The sequence below is a fragment of the Nerophis lumbriciformis genome, linkage group LG01 (assembly GCF_033978685.3).
Source record: "Nerophis lumbriciformis linkage group LG01, RoL_Nlum_v2.1, whole genome shotgun sequence".
NCBI classification, from domain to species: Eukaryota; Metazoa; Chordata; class Actinopteri; order Syngnathiformes; family Syngnathidae; genus Nerophis; species Nerophis lumbriciformis.
The window spans coordinates 77,536,680-77,556,623 of NC_084548.2; the positions used below are offsets into that span (position 1 = coordinate 77,536,680).

The 19,944-nt window shown below is 35.1% G+C and overlaps 1 protein-coding gene across 1 annotated transcript in view; it reads left to right on the plus strand.

The window, feature by feature from the left end:
• Positions 1-1,963, plus strand: part of LOC133614767 (uncharacterized) — a gene marked incomplete at its 3' end in the record, with an annotated part of 38,246 nt that extends 36,283 nt beyond the window's left edge. The window contains exon 12 of the mRNA XM_072912824.1: positions 1,847-1,963. Within this exon, the coding sequence (XP_072768925.1) occupies positions 1,847-1,963 (117 nt within the window). The remainder of the gene's footprint in view (positions 1-1,846) is intronic.
• Between the last annotated feature and the right edge of the window lie 17,981 nt (positions 1,964-19,944).

Consider the following 19,944-nt stretch of genomic DNA (forward strand, 5'->3'; position numbering starts at 1 on the left):
AAACAAGTCAATATAGTAGCATATGACTTACAACTAGCACATTTGTCAACATAAACAAGTCAATATAGTAGCATATGACTTACAACTAGCACATTTGTCAACATAAACAAGTCAATATAATAGCATATGACTTACAACTAGCACATCTGTCAACATAAACAAGTCAATATAGTAGCATATGACTTACAACTAGCACATCTGTCAACATAAACAAGTCAATATAGTAGCATATGACTTACAACTAGCACATTTGTCAACATAAACAAGTCAATATAATAGCATATGACTTACAACTAGCACATTTGTCAACATAAACAAGTCAATATAGTAGCATATGACTTACAACTAGCACATTTGTCAACATAAACAAGTCAATATAATAGCATATGACTTACAACTAGCACATTTGTCAACATAAACAAGTCAATATAGTAGCATATGACTTACAACTAGCACATCTGTCAACATAAACAAGTCAATATAGTAGCATATGACTTACAACTAGCACATCTGTCAACATAAACAAGTCAATATAGTAGCATATGACTTACAACTAGCACATTTGTCAACATAAACAAGTCAATATAGTAGCATATGACTTACAACTAGCACATCTGTCAACATAAACAAGTCAATATAGTAGCATATGACTTACAACTAAGGCTGCAGCTAACGATTATTTTTCTATCGATTAATCTATAGATTATTTTTTCGATTAATCGGTTAATCTATAGATTATTTTTTTCGATTAATCTATAGATTATTTTTCCTTTTACCGATTATTTTTTTTTATTTAAAATGAAGATGAAAAAATAAATGTTGGCCAGTTTTTTCAAAAGGCATGACTTTTATTTACAAAAAAAAAGTATGGCCACTCAGTCAACATTGACAACAACATGACAAAATATTCTGTAACAATGTAAACATTTAAAACTTTAACATTTAACAAAATTAAAAGTAGCTTATTTGCTTTTTAATGTGCAAATATAAATGTAAACATCCAGTGCAAATCTTAATATTCTGCAATAGTATAAGCATTTCTAAAGTAAAAGTATTGCTTATTTTGCTTTAAAATGTGCAAAAATAAAGATAAACATCCAATTCAAAAAAGTGCAAAACGGAAATATTCTGTAACAACAGTGTAAACATTTCAACAAAAGTAAAAGTATTGCTTATTTGCTAAAATGTGCAAAAATAAAGATAAACATCCAATACAAAAAAGTGCAAAACTAAATATTCTGTAACAACAGTGTAAACGTTTCAACAAAAGTAAAACTTTTGCTTATTTTGCTTAATAACACAACAATGATAGTATGATTAAAGTGAAAGTTAATTGTTGGTTTGTACATAGTATATGTAACTGTTAATGTTGTAAAAGGTATTTGCACAACTAATTAACGTTAGCGTTAAAGAGGAGCGCGTCTTTGTAAACACTGAACAGGCACGCCAAACGCTCCTCTCAGAGCGAAACGGTGCTTTAGTTTATGAATTTACAACGCAGATACAAATGACACATTCATGTTTTTGTGTAATGATGACAACGTATACGCACGCGGACGATTGACTAGTTGATGGTGATGGCAAGAACGCTGTCGGGTGTTTTCTTTTCAAATGTTCGTTTATAGCCGTTGTGCATACAACAACATTATTAGCAGAGGTGGGTAGAGTAGCCAGAAATTGTACTCAAGTAAGAGTACTGTTACTTGCGTGAGCTGAATGCACCATTGATGATACAACTTTGGTAGTGGATCAATATCAGTATTGACCAATGCTTGTGTGTGTGTGTGTGTGTGTGTGTGTGTGTGTGTGTGTGTGTGTGTGTGTGTGTGTGTGTGTGTGTGTTCAGTCGTCAGTGACAGTGCAGAGCGTGAGTGAGAAGGTCTCCCTTCCCTCCAATCCAAGTCCTTCACAGCCGGGGTGTGACCAGGCAGGTGTGAGTGTTGGGTGTGAGCAGGCAGGTGTGAGTGTTGGGTGTGACCAGGCAGGTGTGAGTGTGACGGGCCCCTCAGGCACCATGACCATGACCGGGGGCCTGCAGGGAAGGGAGGAGTCCTCCCAGTCCTCCCAGTCCAGAAGCAGAGCTGGCGAGGAGAACCACAACAAGCTGGACCTGACGTAGCACAACAAGTCAGTCCTAAAAACTTTGCTTCTTCATTGTCCATTCTGCGTTGTCATGGCAACACGCGGGGGCGTGGCTTTAGTACAGGGCTGTCTAAAGCTGATGGCTAACGGCCTGTGACACATTCTAAATGTACTAGAAGTATAAAACATGTAACATTCTAAATGTACTAGAAGTAAAACACATGTAACATTCTAAATGTACTAGAAGTATAAAACATGTAACATTCTAAATGTACTAGAAGTAAAAAACATGTAACATTCTAAATGTACTAGAAGTAAAACACATGTAACATTCTAAATGTACTAGAAGTAAAAACATGTAACATTCTAAATGTACTAGAAGTAAAACACATGTAACATTCTAAATGTACTAGAAGTAAAAACATGTAACATTCTAAATGTACTAGAAGTAAAAAACATGTAACATTCTAAATGTACTAGAAGTAAAACACGTCTACATGTGACATGGAACAAGAAAAGTAGTTTTTTTCTTGAAAAGTGTCAGCAAATAATAATGAATGAATGATAATAATAATAATAATAATAAATAATAATGAATGAATGATAATAATAATAAATAATAATGAATGAATTATAATAATAATAATAAATAATAATGAATGAATGATAATAATAATAATAATAAATAATAATCAATGAATGATAATAATAATAATAATAAATAATAATCAATGAATGATAATAATAATAATAATAAATAATAATGAATGAATGATGATAATAATAATAATAAATAATAATCAATGAATGATAATAATAATAATAATAAATAATAATCAATGAATGATAATAATAATAATAATAAATAATAATCAATGAATGATAATAATAATAATAATAAATAATAATCAATGAATGAAAATAATAATAATAATAAATAATAATCAATGAATGATAATAATAATAATAATAAATAATAATCAATCAATGATAATAATAATAATAATAAATAATAATCAATGAATGATAATAATAATAATAATAAATAATAATCAATGAATGATAATAATAATAATAATAAACAATAATCAATGAATGATTGACCTATTGAAGGTTCCAATGACTTCACATCAAATATTTCTCTTTCAAACATTTTTGGGAGAAAATATTGCACATTTTGTGTGTTTGCCTCAAAAAAGTAAATGTTCTATGACAAGAAGGAGATAAAACAAACAAACATTAAAAAAGCAAACTAAAAATAGACGGACAGATGTGAAGAAGATCTCCACTTTTAAGCACTGGAAGAAAAAAAAAAAACAACAACAATAAATAATTTTTAACACTTTTATGAGTTGGGCCCTTTTGGATCCCTAAGAATTTTAGTGTGATTTATTAAATAGATCTGAAGTTGATATCATGACTTAAATAGATCTGAAGTTGATATCATGACTTAAATAGATCTGAAGTTGATATCAGGACTTAAATAGATCTGAAGTTGATATCATGACTTAAATAGATCTGAAGTTGATATCAGGACTTAAATAGATCTGAAGTTGATATCATGACTTAAATAGATCTGAAGTTGATATCATGACTTAAATAGATCTGAAGTTGATATCGGGACTTAAATAGATCTGAAGTTGATATAGGGACTTAAATAGATCTGAAGTTGATATAGGGACTTAAATAGATCTGAAGTTGATATAGGGACTTAAATAGATCTGAAGTTGATATCGGGACTTAAATAGATCTGAAGTTGATATCATGACTTAAATAGATCTGAAGTTGATATCGGGACTTAAATAGATCTGAAGTTGATATCATGACTTAAATAGATCTGAAGTTGATATAGGGACTTAAATAGATCTGAAGTTGATATCATGACTTAAATAGATCTGAAGTTGATATCATGACTTAAATAGATCTGAAGTTGATATCGGGACTTAAATAGATCTGAAGTTGATATCATGACTTAAATAGATCTGAAGTTGATATCATGACTTAAATAGATGTGAAGTTGATATCATGACTTAAATAGATGTGAAGTTGATATCATGACTTAAATGGATCTGAAGTTGATATCATGACTTAAATAGATCTGAAGTTGATATCAGGACTTAAATAGATCTGAAGTTGATATCATGACTTAAATAGATCTGAAGTTGATATCATGACTTAAATAGATCTGAAGTTGATATCATGACTTAAATAGATCTGAAGTTGATATCATGACTTAAATAGATCTGAAGTTGATATCATGACTTAAATAGATCTGAAGTTGATATCGGGACTTAAATAGATCTGAAGTTGATATCATGACTTAAATAGATCTGAAGTTGATATCATGACTTAAATAGATCTGAAGTTGATATCATGACTTAAATAGAGCTGAAGTTGATATAGGGACTTAAATAGATCTGAAGTTGATATAGGGACTTAAATAGATCTGAAGTTGATATCGGGACTTAAATAGATCTGAAGTTGATATCATGACTTAAATAGATCTGAAGTTGATATCAGGACTTAAATAGATCTGAAGTTGATATCAGGACTTAAATAGATCTGAAGTTGATATCATGACTTAAATAGATCTGAAGTTGATATCATGACTTAAATAGAGCTGAAGTTGATATCATGACTTAAATAGATCTGAAGTTGATATAGGGACTTAAATAGATCTGAAGTTGATATAGGGACTTAAATAGATCTGAAGTTGATATTGGGACTTAAATAGATCTGAAGTTGATATAGGGACTTAAATAGATCTGAAGTTGATATCATGACTTAAATAGATCTGAAGTTGATATCATGACTTAAATAGATCTGAAGTTGATATCATGACTTAAATAGAGCTGAAGTTGATATAGGGACTTAAATAGATCTGAAGTTGATATAGGGACTTAAATAGATCTGAAGTTGATATAGGGACTTAAATAGATCTGAAGTTGATATAGGGACTTAAATAGATCTGAAGTTGATATCGGGACTTAAATAGATCTGAAGTTGATATAGGGACTTAAATAGATCTGAAGTTGATATCATGACTTAAATAGATCTGAAGTTGATATCGGGACTTAAATAGATCTGAAGTTGATATCGGGACTTAAATAGATCTGAAGTTGATATCGGGACTTAAATAGATCTGAAGTTGATATCGGGACTTAAATAGATCTGAAGTTGATATAGGGACTTAAATAGATCTGAAGTTGATATCATGACTTAAATAGATCTGAAGTTGATATCATGACTTAAATAGATCTGAAGTTGATATAGGGACTTAAATAGATCTGAAGTTGATATAGGGACTTAAATAGATCTGAAGTTGATATCAGGACTTAAATAGATCTGAAGTTGATATATGGACTTAAATAGATCTGAAGTTGATATAGGGACTTAAATAGATCTGAAGTTGATATCATGACTTAAATAGATCTGAAGTTGATATCAGGACTTAAATAGATCTGAAGTTGATATCATGACTTAAATAGATCTGAAGTTGATATCATGACTTAAATAGATCTGAAGTTGATATCGGGACTTAAATAGATCTGAAGTTGATATCATGACTTAAATAGATCTGAAGTTGATATCATGACTTAAATAGATCTGAAGTTGATATCAGGACTTAAATAGATCTGAAGTTGATATCGGGACTTAAATAGATCTGAAGTTGATATCATGACTTAAATAGATCTGAAGTTGATATCATGACTTAAATAGATCTGAAGTTGATATCATGACTTAAATAGATCTGAAGTTGATATCATGACTTAAATAGATCTGAAGTTGATATCATGACTTAAATAGATCTGAAGTTGATATCATGACTTAAATAGATCTGAAGTTGATATCGGGACTTAAATAGATCTGAAGTTGATATAGGGACTTAAATAGATCTGAAGTTGATATCATGACTTAAATAGATCTGAAGTTGATATCATGACTTAAATAGAGCTGAAGTTGATATAGGGACTTAAATAGATCTGAAGTTGATATAGGGACTTAAATAGATCTGAAGTTGATATCGGGACTTAAATAGATCTGAAGTTGATATCATGACTTAAATAGATCTGAAGTTGATATCAGGACTTAAATAGATCTGAAGTTGATATCAGGACTTAAATAGATCTGAAGTTGATATCATGACTTAAATAGATCTGAAGTTGATATCATGACTTAAATAGATCTGAAGTTGATATCATGACTTAAATAGAGCTGAAGTTGATATAGGGACTTAAATAGATCTGAAGTTGATATCATGACTTAAATAGATCTGAAGTTGATATAGGGACTTAAATAGATCTGAAGTTGATATAGGGACTTAAATAGATCTGAAGTTGATATCGGGACTTAAATAGATCTGAAGTTGATATAGGGACTTAAATAGATCTGAAGTTGATATCATGACTTAAATAGATCTGAAGTTGATATAGGGACTTAAATAGATCTGAAGTTGATATCGGGACTTAAATAGATCTGAAGTTGATATAGGGACTTAAATAGATCTGAAGTTGATATCATGACTTAAATAGATCTGAAGTTGATATCAGGACTTAAATAGATCTGAAGTTGATATCATGACTTAAATAGAGCTGAAGTTGATATAGGGACTTAAATAGATCTGAAGTTGATATAGGGACTTAAATAGATCTGAAGTTGATATCGGGACTTAAATAGATCTGAAGTTGATATAGGGACTTAAATAGATCTGAAGTTGATATCATGACTTAAATAGATCTGAAGTTGATATCGGGACTTAAATAGATCTGAAGTTGATATCGGGACTTAAATAGATCTGAAGTTGATATCGGGACTTAAATAGATCTGAAGTTGATATCGGGACTTAAATAGATCTGAAGTTGATATCATGACTTAAATAGATCTGAAGTTGATATCATGACTTAAATAGATCTGAAGTTGATATCGGGACTTAAATAGATCTGAAGTTGATATCGGGACTTAAATAGATCTGAAGTTGATATAGGGACTTAAATAGATCTGAAGTTGATATCGGGACTTAAATAGATCTGAAGTTGATATAGGGACTTAAATAGATCTGAAGTTGATATCATGACTTAAATAGATCTGAAGTTGATATCATGACTTAAATAGATCTGAAGTTGATATCATGACTTAAATAGATCTGAAGTTGATATCATGACTTAAATAGATCTGAAGTTGATATAGGGACTTAAATAGATCTGAAGTTGATATCATGACTTAAATAGATCTGAAGTTGATATCAGGACTTAAATAGATCTGAAGTTGATATCATGACTTAAATAGATCTGAAGTTGATATCATGACTTAAATAGAGCTGAAGTTGATATCATGACTTAAATAGATCTGAAGTTGATATCATGACTTAAATAGATCTGAAGTTGATATAGGGACTTAAATAGATCTGAAGTTGATATCGGGACTTAAATAGATCTGAAGTTGATATAGGGACTTAAATAGATCTGAAGTTGATATCATGACTTAAATAGATCTGAAGTTGATATCGGGACTTAAATAGATCTGAAGTTGATATCGGGACTTAAATAGATCTGAAGTTGATATCGGGACTTAAATAGATCTGAAGTTGATATCGGGACTTAAATAGATCTGAAGTTGATATCATGACTTAAATAGATCTGAAGTTGATATCATGACTTAAATAGATCTGAAGTTGATATCGGGACTTAAATAGATCTGAAGTTGATATCGGGACTTAAATAGATCTGAAGTTGATATCAGGACTTAAATAGATCTGAAGTTGATATCGGGACTTAAATAGATCTGAAGTTGATATCGGGACTTAAATAGATCTGAAGTTGATATCGGGACTTAAATAGATCTGAAGTTGATATCGGGACTTAAATAGATCTGAAGTTGATATCATGACTTAAATAGATCTGAAGTTGATATCATGACTTAAATAGATCTGAAGTTGATATCGGGACTTAAATAGATCTGAAGTTGATATCGGGACTTAAATAGATCTGAAGTTGATATAGGGACTTAAATAGAGCTGAAGTTGATATAGGGACTTAAATAGATCTGAAGTTGATATAGGGACTTAAATAGATCTGAAGTTGATATCGGGACTTAAATAGATCTGAAGTTGATATAGGGACTTAAATAGATCTGAAGTTGATATAGGGACTTAAATAGATCTGAAGTTGATATCGGGACTTAAATAGATCTGAAGTTGATATCATGACTTAAATAGATCTGAAGTTGATATCATGACTTAAATAGATCTGAAGTTGATATCATGACTTAAATAGATCTGAAGTTGATATCATGACTTAAATAGATCTGAAGTTGATATCAGGACTTAAATAGATCTGAAGTTGATATCATGACTTAAATAGATCTGAAGTTGATATCATGACTTAAATAGAGCTGAAGTTGATATAGGGACTTAAATAGATCTGAAGTTGATATAGGGACTTAAATAGATCTGAAGTTGATATCGGGACTTAAATAGATCTGAAGTTGATATCGGGACTTAAATAGATCTGAAGTTGATATCATGACTTAAATAGATCTGAAGTTGATATCATGACTTAAATAGATCTGAAGTTGATATCGGGACTTAAATAGATCTGAAGTTGATATCGGGACTTAAATAGATCTGAAGTTGATATCGGGACTTAAATAGATCTGAAGTTGATATCATGACTTAAATAGATCTGAAGTTGATATCAGGACTTAAATAGATCTGAAGTTGATATCATGACTTAAATAGATCTGAAGTTGATATCATGACTTAAATAGAGCTGAAGTTGATATAGGGACTTAAATAGATCTGAAGTTGATATAGGGACTTAAATAGATCTGAAGTTGATATCGGGACTTAAATAGATCTGAAGTTGATATCGGGACTTAAATAGATCTGAAGTTGATATCATGACTTAAATAGATCTGAAGTTGATATCATGACTTAAATAGATCTGAAGTTGATATCGGGACTTAAATAGATCTGAAGTTGATATCGGGACTTAAATAGATCTGAAGTTGATATCGGGACTTAAATAGATCTGAAGTTGATATCGGGACTTAAATAGATCTGAAGTTGATATCATGACTTAAATAGATCTGAAGTTGATATCATGACTTAAATAGATCTGAAGTTGATATCGGGACTTAAATAGATCTGAAGTTGATATCAGGACTTAAAGATCCAAGTGTTAAAAGTAAAAAATATGTATGACTTAATATATAATTGGGGGATCCATTCCTAGGACAAAATGGGCAAAAAACCGTTTGGTTTATAATGGAAAGATAGATAGATAGATAGATAGATAGATAGATAGATAGATAGATAGATAGATAGATAGATAGATAGATAGATAGATAGATAGATAGATAGATAGATAGATAGATAGATAGATAGATAGATAGATAGATAGATAGATAGATAGATAGATAGATAGATCCGAAGTTGATCCAGAGACTTAAGTGTTGAAAATGAAAATATAAAGAAAATAAGTCACTTTTGTGAGTGGGATTTAAAAAAGAAATAAAATGTCACTGCTCAAAAAAAAAAAAGATGAATAAAAAGCAATGTTGTATTTAAAATAACTATGATTTTTAACACCCCTTTTGGGAGCCCTATAGTTTCTTTAAAAAAAAACTTTCGGTACTTTGCGTTGGTTTTGCAAATGAAAAATGTCAAAATAGTGCGAAGATGTTTTGACTTTTCAGTGAAAAAAAGACCTTTGGACGACGTCTTCCTCCAACAGTGTTGCACTCTGGCCGGCCAGCAGGGGGCGCCCGACGTCTGCACAATGAACCCTCTCAGCGCTGACGTCATCGAGGGCCAACTTTCACTTGCTTGTCGTGTCGCCTGAAATCAACAAAGTCCTGATTAATGCCAGTAAGCAACGTGATTGCATGCAAATAATGATTGACTCACATGACCATGATCATCACTACGTACAGTACCACCTGATGTACAGTACCACCTGACGTACAGTATCACCTGATGTACAGTACCACCTGATGTACAGTATCACCTGATGTACAGTATCACCTGACGTACAGTACCACCTGATGTACAGTATCACCTAATGTACAGTATCACCTAATGTACAGTACCACTTGATGTAACCATGGTTTCATATTCCTTCTTCTGACAAACTTCCAGATGTGATCAATCAGCAAATGTTCCTTTTGTGAAAAATGTCATTTTGGTTGATCTTTTTGTGCATGTGCTCAATTATTACACAAAGTACAACAGCAGTCAAGTTGTGTAAATGGTCAATAAAAAGAGAAAACAACAAATCCTTTTCAACTTATATTCAATTGAATAGACTGCAAAGACAAGATATTTCATGTTCACACTGACAAACTTTGCTATTTTTTGCAGCAACACATTGCAAAAAAGTTGTCAGAGGGGCATTTTTACCAGTGTGTTACATGGCCTTTCCTTTTAACAACACTCAGTAAATGTTTGGGAACTGAGGAGACACATTTTTGAAGTGGAATTCTTTCCCATTCTTGCTTGATGTACAGCTTAAGTTGTTCAACAGTCTCCCTTCTCATATTTTAGCCTTCACACATCTCCAATGTCTGGACTACAGGCAGGCCAGTCTAGTACCCGCACTCTTTTACTATGAAGCCACGCTGTTGTAACACCTGGCTTGGCATTGTCTTGCTGAAATAAGCAGGGGCGTCCATGATAACAACATGTGTTGCTCCAAAAGCTGTATGTACCTTTCATGCATTAATGGTGCCTTCACAGATGTGTAAGTTACCCATGTCTTGGCCACTAATACACCCCCATACCATCACACATGCTGCCTTTTACACTTTCACCCTAGAACAGTCCCCATGCTTCTTTTCCTCTTTGCTCCACAGTTTCCAAAAACAATTTGAAATGTGGACAGTGTCAGGACTTGGACTTTGGCTTGGTTTGTTCTCCCGTGGTGCAAATGAACTGGACTGGTCAAGGCTTGAAGGTGGGTACATGATTTATTTTAAACTATCAAAAAAGGAATAAACAAAAAGCGCGCACAGTGGCGGAGAATAAAACTAGACTTTAAACACAAAACTTGCACATTGGCAGAGACTATGAACAATTAAACAAAACACTAACTGTGGCTTAACGAACAAAAACTTACTTGGCATGGAACCGGCATGAAAAAAAGAGTAGCAAGGGTCATCAGGGTGTGGAGAGTGTGCAGGAGCATAAATGTGGTGATGTCGTCAGAACGAACAACAGAAAATGAATGAACTTAAATACTATGGACATGATTAGTGAAAGCAGGTGCGTGACTCGAAACGTGAAACAGGTGCGTGACGTGACAGGGGAAAACTAATGGTTGCTATGGTGACAAGAGTGCACAATGAGTCCAAACGTGGAACAGGTGCGTGACGTGACAGGTGAAACTAATGGTTGCTATGGTGACAAAACAAAACAAAAGTGCACAAAAAGTCCAAAATTTAAACCGAACATTACTAAAACAAAACATGATCACACAGACATGACAGACAGAACACTTTTCTACTTTGCATCAGTCCATCTTAGATGAGCTCGGGCCCAGCGAAGCGTTTCTGGGTGTTGTTGATAAATGTATTTTGCTTTGCATAGTAGAGTTTTAACTTGCACTTACAGATGTAGCGACCAACTGTAGTTACTGACAGTGGTTTTCTGAAGTGTTCCTGAGCCCATGTGGTGATATCCTTTAGAGATTGATGTCGGTTTTTGATACAGTGCCGTCTGAGGGATCCAAGGTGTGTAATATCATGGCTTACGTGCAGTGATTTCTCCACATTCTCTGAACCTTTTGATGATATTACGGAGCGTAGATGGTGAAATCCCTCAATTCCTTGTTGAGAAATGTTGTTCTTAAACAATTAGCTCAGGCATTTGTTGACAAAGTGGTGACCCTCGCACCGTCCTTGTTTGTGAATGAGTGAATGTCAGCGTTCAATTTGACTTCAATAATGGTGCATGTCTTTGGAGGTGGGAGGAAGCCGGAGTAGTGACGGGGAGAACATGCAAACTCCACACAGAAAGATCCCGAGCCCAGGATTGAACCCAGGACCTTGGTATTGTGAGGCACATGCACTAATCCAGGGGTCGGCAACCCAAAATGTTGAAAGAGCCATATTGGACCCAAAAATACAAAAACAAATCTGTCTGGAGCCGCAACACATTAAAAGCCATATTACATACAGATAGTGTGTCATGAGATATAAATTGAATTAAGAGGACTTAAAAGGAAACTAAATGAGCTCAAATATAGCTACAAATGAGGCATAATGATGCAATATGTACATATAGCTAGCCTAAATAGCATGTTAGCATCGATTAGCTTGCAGTGACCAAATATGTCTGATTAGCACTCCACACAAGTCAATAACATCAACAAAACTCACCTTTGTGCCTTCATACACAACGTTAAAAGTGTGGTGGACAAAATGAGACATAAAAAGAAGTGGCATAAAACACGTCCTAGAAAGTTATACATGTAAACAAACTACGGTGAGTTCAAGGACCGCCAAAATTAGTAGGACAAAACGGCGCTCGCCAAATACTCGAATCAGTGAAGCATGTTTAATATAAACAGTGTGCTTCATAACAATTAGGGAGGTTTGTGTCATGTTTGTCCTATTACAGAAACCATATTAAAACAAAAAATATATTTTTTTCCCCTCATCTTTTTCCATTTTTCATACATTTTTGAAAAAGCTCCAGAGAGTCACTAGTGCGGCGCTAAAGAGCCGCACGTGGCTCTAGAGCCGCGGGTTGCCGACCCCTGCACTAACCCCTCTTCCACCGTGCTGCCCATCCTTCCTTATCCTATTTTGAACAATTTTTTTTAAGTTGAATGAAAAGCTGTTAAGTGTTTGAATTGTATTGCTAACTGAGAGACAAACTATGATTATAGAAGCACCTGCTGGAGGTCAATAAAATCACATCTAATCTTATTTATTATCAGGAATTGAAGTTTAAAAATACTTTTTCTTAAGATGGTCTCCGCACTTATTGGCTGCACAAATACGTCAGCTAGCAAGAGGAACTACTATGAGCTAATTCAACCAAATGTTCTTCTTTTCTGTGCTGTCAAGTTCAAATTTGAATGACAATAAAAAGTCTTTTAGAAGCTCTAACATGTTTGATTAGCATTTAGCAGACATGTGAATATCACAATAGCTCAGAGTTCAATTGGATTCTCATTCTTGGGGGTGACGATTCCATTCAGAAGTGATTCTCGAATCAAACCGATTTTGTCAGGATATCATTTGGTTTATAAATGACAACAAAACTATCTTGACATGGCCAAGAAGTCTTTTTCAAATCCATTCTTTAACATTCTGGATCACCATTTGGATGTGCATCCATTTTTTTTACACCACATAATGGGGAAATCAGTTTTAATCGAGACCCGATTCTGGATCGAATTTCCACCCCAAATGAAATTAAACCTTGAGTTCACATCCCTAATAAATATGCAACGTTATAGTACATTTCATTTCCTGGGAATGGCACTGATTTAATGGTCAAGGTCAAGGTCAAGGTCAAGGTTCAACTTTATTGTCCCCGCGGGGAAATTTGTCTTGGGCACAGTGCATCATTGCTTTCTTAACATACACAAAAACACAAGCACAGACACAACCACAACCATACAACTAACATTTAAACATCAGAACATGGAGCTTGATAGACACTTTGATGTAGGCATAACATCTACAGTATGGAGATAAAGATAAAGTACCAATGTGCATTGCACTAGAGCTCATGGATAAAGTGCTGTGTGCTAAAGTGCTTAGTTCTAAAGTGCTATGTGCTAAAGTGCTATGTGCTAAAAAAGTGCTAACCTATGTATTAAAATTCTATTGCACATTGTTGGTCAGCTTAATGGAGGCTGGGACAAATGATAATTTAAGGCGGTTAGATTTGCATAGTGGGACCCGGAGTCTTCTCCCTGATGGCAGGGTTCCATATTCAGGGAAGAGTGGGTGTTGTGAGTTGGAAATAATTTTCTTAGCTTTTTTCCTAACTGCCTGCTCATAGATGCTCTGTATAGGCTCATATTCTTTCCTCCCTACGATTTTCATTGCCGTTTTATGCATGGAATAGACCTGGGATTCTCAAACTGTGTACCATCTAGTGGTACGCCAAACAATCACTTGATTAAAGTACAGTGTTTTATTTTCCTCTATTCAAACAGTGTTACTGTTCAAACTGTGTCTAATATTAAATATACCACCTGCCTTGTTTTTAATGACTACTTAGGCCTACCACGCTACTGTATGTTATTGATAGTCATTATGCTGGCACTTGGGTAGCCAACTTTTTCTGAGGTGGCACTTGTTGACACAACTTTGAGAACCACTGGAATAAACAATAAATAGTAGGGGTGTAACAGTACGTGTATTTGTATTGAACCGTTTCGGTACGGGGGTTTCGGTTCGGTTCGAAGGTGTACCGAACCAGTTTCCACACGAACATATTAAGTAGCCGCCTAAGCTAAAGTCTTAACAAGCTTCTCCGCTTCGTTCTGTTTCTGTCTGTGTCAGTCCTCTACACACACCCAGCATTGTCCCACCCACACAACCATCTGATTGGTTACAAACAGAGCAGTAACAGCCAATCAGCAGTGCGTATTCAGAGCGCATGTAGTCAGTGCTTAGCGTTTAGCAGGTAAGCATCAGACAGCGGACTCTCCCCAAATGATAATAAACACCTCCCAGTCAACTACTAGTAACATCACTATGAGCCCGTTGACCTTCTAGAAATATAAACTGCAGCTCAGCTCGCTCGCAGTCCTGACTTGAGGTGAAGGCTAATTAGCTTTTAGCGTAACGTTAGCTCATTTTGCAGTGTGTGTGTGTGTGTGTGTGTGTGTGTGTGTGTGTGTGTGTGTTACGGACAGCAAAGCCCTGTCTGTCTGTTATTTCACTTTACCTTTTTCTGTGTTGATTGAGCTGTGTTGAAGCAGCAAAAAATGACATTATGTTAAATGAAGAGTTTCTGTCTCTAATAGTTGATATAATAATGTAAGTGCATCATTAAGCCTACATGAACTCCATGGTGTTCAGGGATGAATAGTCTCTCCTATTGCTATTGTAACATTTTTTCAGCTATAGTTACATTAATCATTAGTAATGGAGCAGCCTAGTTTTGAATGGCAGGGTCCCTGCTAGCACATGTTGATAAAAATATAACATTTACCGTATTTTCCGCACTACAAGGCGCACCTAAAAACCACAAATTTTCTCAAAAGCTGACAGTGCGCCTTATAACCCGGTGCGCTTTATATATGGATAAATATTAAGATTCATTTTCATAAAGTTTCGGTCTCGCAACTTCGGTAAACAGCCGCCATCTTTTTTCCCGGTAGAACAGGAAGCGCTTCTTCTTCTACGCAAGCAACCGCCAAGGTAAGCACCCGCCCCCATAGAACAGGAAGCGCTTCTTCTTCTACTGTAAGCAACCACCCGCCCGCGTAGAAGAAGAAAAAGCGCGCGGATATCACCGTACGTTTCATTTCCTTTGTGTGTTTACATCTGTAAAGACCACAAAATGGCTCCTACTAAGCGTCAGGGATCCGGTTCATGAAAAGACGCAATCTCTCCATCCGCACACGGATTACTATTTCACAGCAACTGATATTCCTGTGAACCGCACTGTGGATACAACGGGAGCACGTACGGTGAATATTCGCACCACAGGGAATGAGAAGTCATCCTTCACTGTGGTTCTAGCTTGCCATGCTAATGGCCAGAAACTTCCACCCATGGTGATATTCAAAAGGAAGACCTTGCCAAAAGAGACCTTTCCAGCCGGCGTCATCATAAAAGCTAACTCGAAGGGATGGATGAAGAAAAGATGAGCGAGTGGTTAAGGTAAGTTTAAGTTTACGCGAAGAGGCCGGGTGGCTTTTTTCACGCAGCTCTGTCCATGTTGATATACGTATGTTTGTGATTGCACATTTGCGTACATTTTGGGAGTGAACAGAGTTGTTAGAACGCTGGTTTTTAATATATTATTAAAGTTTGACTGACCTATCTGACTGTTTTTTTGACATTCCCTTTAGCGCAGTTAGATGCGGCTTACAACACGGGGCGACTTATAGGTGGACAAAGTTTTGAAATATGCCGTTCATTGAAGGCGCGGCTTATAACCCAGGGCGCCTTATGGTGCGGTGTCATGTCTGTATAATCATGTTTTGTATTAAGTCATGTTTTGTTTAGTTTCTGGCTTTTCACTCCCTTGTCTTGTTTACATGATTACCCATTAGTTTCACCTGTTCCACGTTTGGACTCATTGTACACTCTTGTTTGTCACCATAGCAACCATTAGTTTTCACCTGTCACGTCACGCACCTGTTTCACGTTTTGAGTCACGCACCTGTTTTCGTTAATCATGTCTGTGTTATTTAAGCTTTTCATTTTCTGTTGTTCGTCCTGACGACCTCACCACATTTATGCCCCCTGTCACACTCTGTCCACCTCTGCGCACTTCATGCCCATGCCAAGTAAGTTTGTTTATTATTGCCACAGTTAGTGTTTTTTTGTTGTTCCTAGTTTTTTTCCCCCGTGCAAGTCTTTTGTTTTCATTAGTCAAGTTCTACATCCGCCTTGAGCGCGCCTTTTGTTCTTTTGAGTGTTATTATTAAAAATGTATCTACCTTCACGCCATGACCAGTCCAATTCACTTGCACCTCGGGAGAACAAACCACGCCATAGTCCCTGTCGTGACATGCGGAAAATACGGTACATAATAAATCAACTACAGGCTTCCCAAATGCTGTAATAAATGAAGCATGATGAGTTGACTTGAAACTGTTTAATGTTGCACTTTTTATATGTAGAAGAAAAGTTTTGTCATTCTATTTAATCTGAGCAACAACTTGAGGCAGTTTAATGTTGATTAAAGTGGGCAGAATTATTATAGTGTTCCCAATGTTAAAAGGATAAAGCTATTGTTTACAAATTTGGTGAATAAATAACCAAAAAATGTATATTTTGTTGTTTTCTTACTGTACCGAAAATGAACCGAACCGTGACCTCTAAACTGAAGTACGTACCGAGCCGAAATGTTTGTGTACCGTTACACCCCTAATAAATACATTTTGTGTTTTCTTGCATCAATTGTCAAAATCTGTGCGTATCTAAACAACCAAAACATGTTTGATTTTTACAATAAAAAGCTTCGATGAAATATGTCATCACAAATGTCCTTCGTTTCACTTCAGAGCGCAGAAGAAAGTTTGAGAAAGCCATTAGTTTGCTTTTAATAGACAAAGTGCTGACAACCTTGGATAATGAGCTATGTTTTCCATCGCTAATTGTTATATTTTCACTGCACGAGCTGTCATGGAGGCATTCAGGCCATTAAAGAGCTAATTATGCAAATAAGGTTTTGCTGAGAGGACATGAACTGAAGATTTTGAGACTTCATCCATTATAAAGTCATTCTAATAGAATGCCATTAAAAAGTATATATATATATATATATATATATATATATATATATATATATATATATATATATATATATATATATATATATATATATATATATATACATATACACATATACATATATATATATATATATATACATATACATATATACATATATATATATATATATATATATATATATATACATACATACACATACACATATATGTATATATATAATTACATATATAATTATATATGTGTGTGTATGTACATATTATAATAATATATTTGATATATAATTAATAATTATTAGAATTGAATAAGAATATGTGAAAGTTGGACTCCTGCTTTGTTTACTTCCGTGACAACCTTCTTAAAGTTTTGTAATCAATCAGAAATATCAAGCAGCTAAAATGCACCAAACATGAATAAGTGTTCATTTTCCCATCATGCCTTGCAATGGATGTCAATTGGTGTCATTTTGAATTTGTAATGGTGATTGGCTTTTTTTTTTGTAAATAATATCCACAAAGTTCAGTGAACAGGTTGTGTGGCATGTCAGTTGACTTTTTGTCAATATTTGTTTTCCTTGTGACATGACTAGGGAAGGTTGTTTGGATTGGGTTGTACAAGTGAATGCTGTGCATGTAGGCTCTTGAAAGCACACTCCATGGTCACTGGCCTAAATCACTCACATTGTCCACAAGGTGGCGACAAATAAGCACCTATCAAGAAATGTAAACACCCTGCTCGGCCAAATTGGACATTTAAAAAAAAAAAAAGTTAAAAATGATTTATGAACAAATTTGAACACACAAAAGCACATCAAATTGCTCCCAGTATGGATTCCCAGGTGCTGGTGATTGATTGGTGATCAATTGTGAAAGCTCCCTAATTGTAAGTGTTCACAGCAGGACTACAAGGAGAAAATAGTGCAAAATGCAAATAAGCGGCGTGACGGCCTGCTTGCTCCGTGGGTTTATTTGGGCGAGACGTGTTAAAAATAGCATGAGCTAACGCTAAATATATGCGACAACATCCCTGCTGTGTGAGAATAGCCTTATCTGTTTAAAGGTGCCATTGGAAGGGTCACATGGGTCTTTCCAGTGGCCAAAGGGGAAGCATGATGTCATGGCCTGGCTGGGAGCATGGGACTACAACAGATAAGATGATGAATGACATAGAAATGCTTCATTTCATTCCCTTGGCCACCAACATCAAGCACAATACTATTTGTAACACGTACCACCCTCATAATATGACAATCTTTCATGTGCTACAATCCCAGTCATAAATACTATTTACACAATACTATTTGTAACACCACCCTCATAATATGACAATCTTTCATGTGCTACAATCCCAGTCATAAATAGCACGTGCAAACTCAAAGAAAATTGGAGGATCTATCAGTGGTCATGTTGGGGTCATCTATTATTCCTCTTTAAATGAGGTTTGTGTGTGTGTGTGTGTGTGTGTGTGTGTGTGTGTGTGTGTGTGTGTGTGTGTGTGTGTTCACATGTCTTAGTCGTTGTTAGATAGAGTGGTGGTGAAAAGTGTACGTAGACGTGTAAAGAACATGATGTCATGGCTGTCTTGACTTTACAATCATTTCTATGTTTTAGTGATGTAGTGATTGGAGCACATACTTGTTGGTCACAAAAAACATTCATGAAGTTTGCTTCTTTTATGAATTTATTATGGCTCTACTGAAAATGTGAGCAAATCTGCTATACTTTTAGTGTGGGGACAATACTGTCCACACCTGTCTCCATCTAAACACAGCAGTGGGCTCTTAAACGCACACTGGGAAGTGAGAGAAAGTGACGTTGAAGCAAGCGCTTGGCCCCGTTTACTCCGAGGGGAAATCTCCGGAGCAAAGTCTGTGTAGTTAGTCGTAGTACTTGTTGGTCACAAAAAACATTCATGAAGTTTGCTTCTTTGATGAATTTATTATGGCTCTACTGAAAATGTGAGGATCAAAAGTATACATACAGCAATGTTATTATTTGCTTACATGTCCCTTGGCAAGTTTACCTGCAATAAGGCACTTTTGGTAGCCATCCACAAGCTTCTGCTTGACCACTTGACCACTAAATGGCTGCACTTCAGCTAAATGTGTTGACATGGACTTGTTTCTTCAGCATTGTCCACAGGACTTTGGGAAGGCCATTCTAAAACCTTCATTCTAGCCTGATTTAGCCATTCCTTTACCACTTTTGAGGTGTGTTTGCCCAACTACCGCCTGAGGGATGGAAGGTGTGTAATATCATGGCTTACGTGCAGTGATTTCTCCACATTCTCTCAACCTTTTGATGATATTACGGAGCGTAGATGGTGAAATCCCTAAATTCCTTGTTGAGAAATGTTGTTCTTAAACAATTTGCTCAGGCATTTGTTGACAAAGTGGTGACCCTCGCCCCCGTCCTTGTTTGTGAATGACTGAGC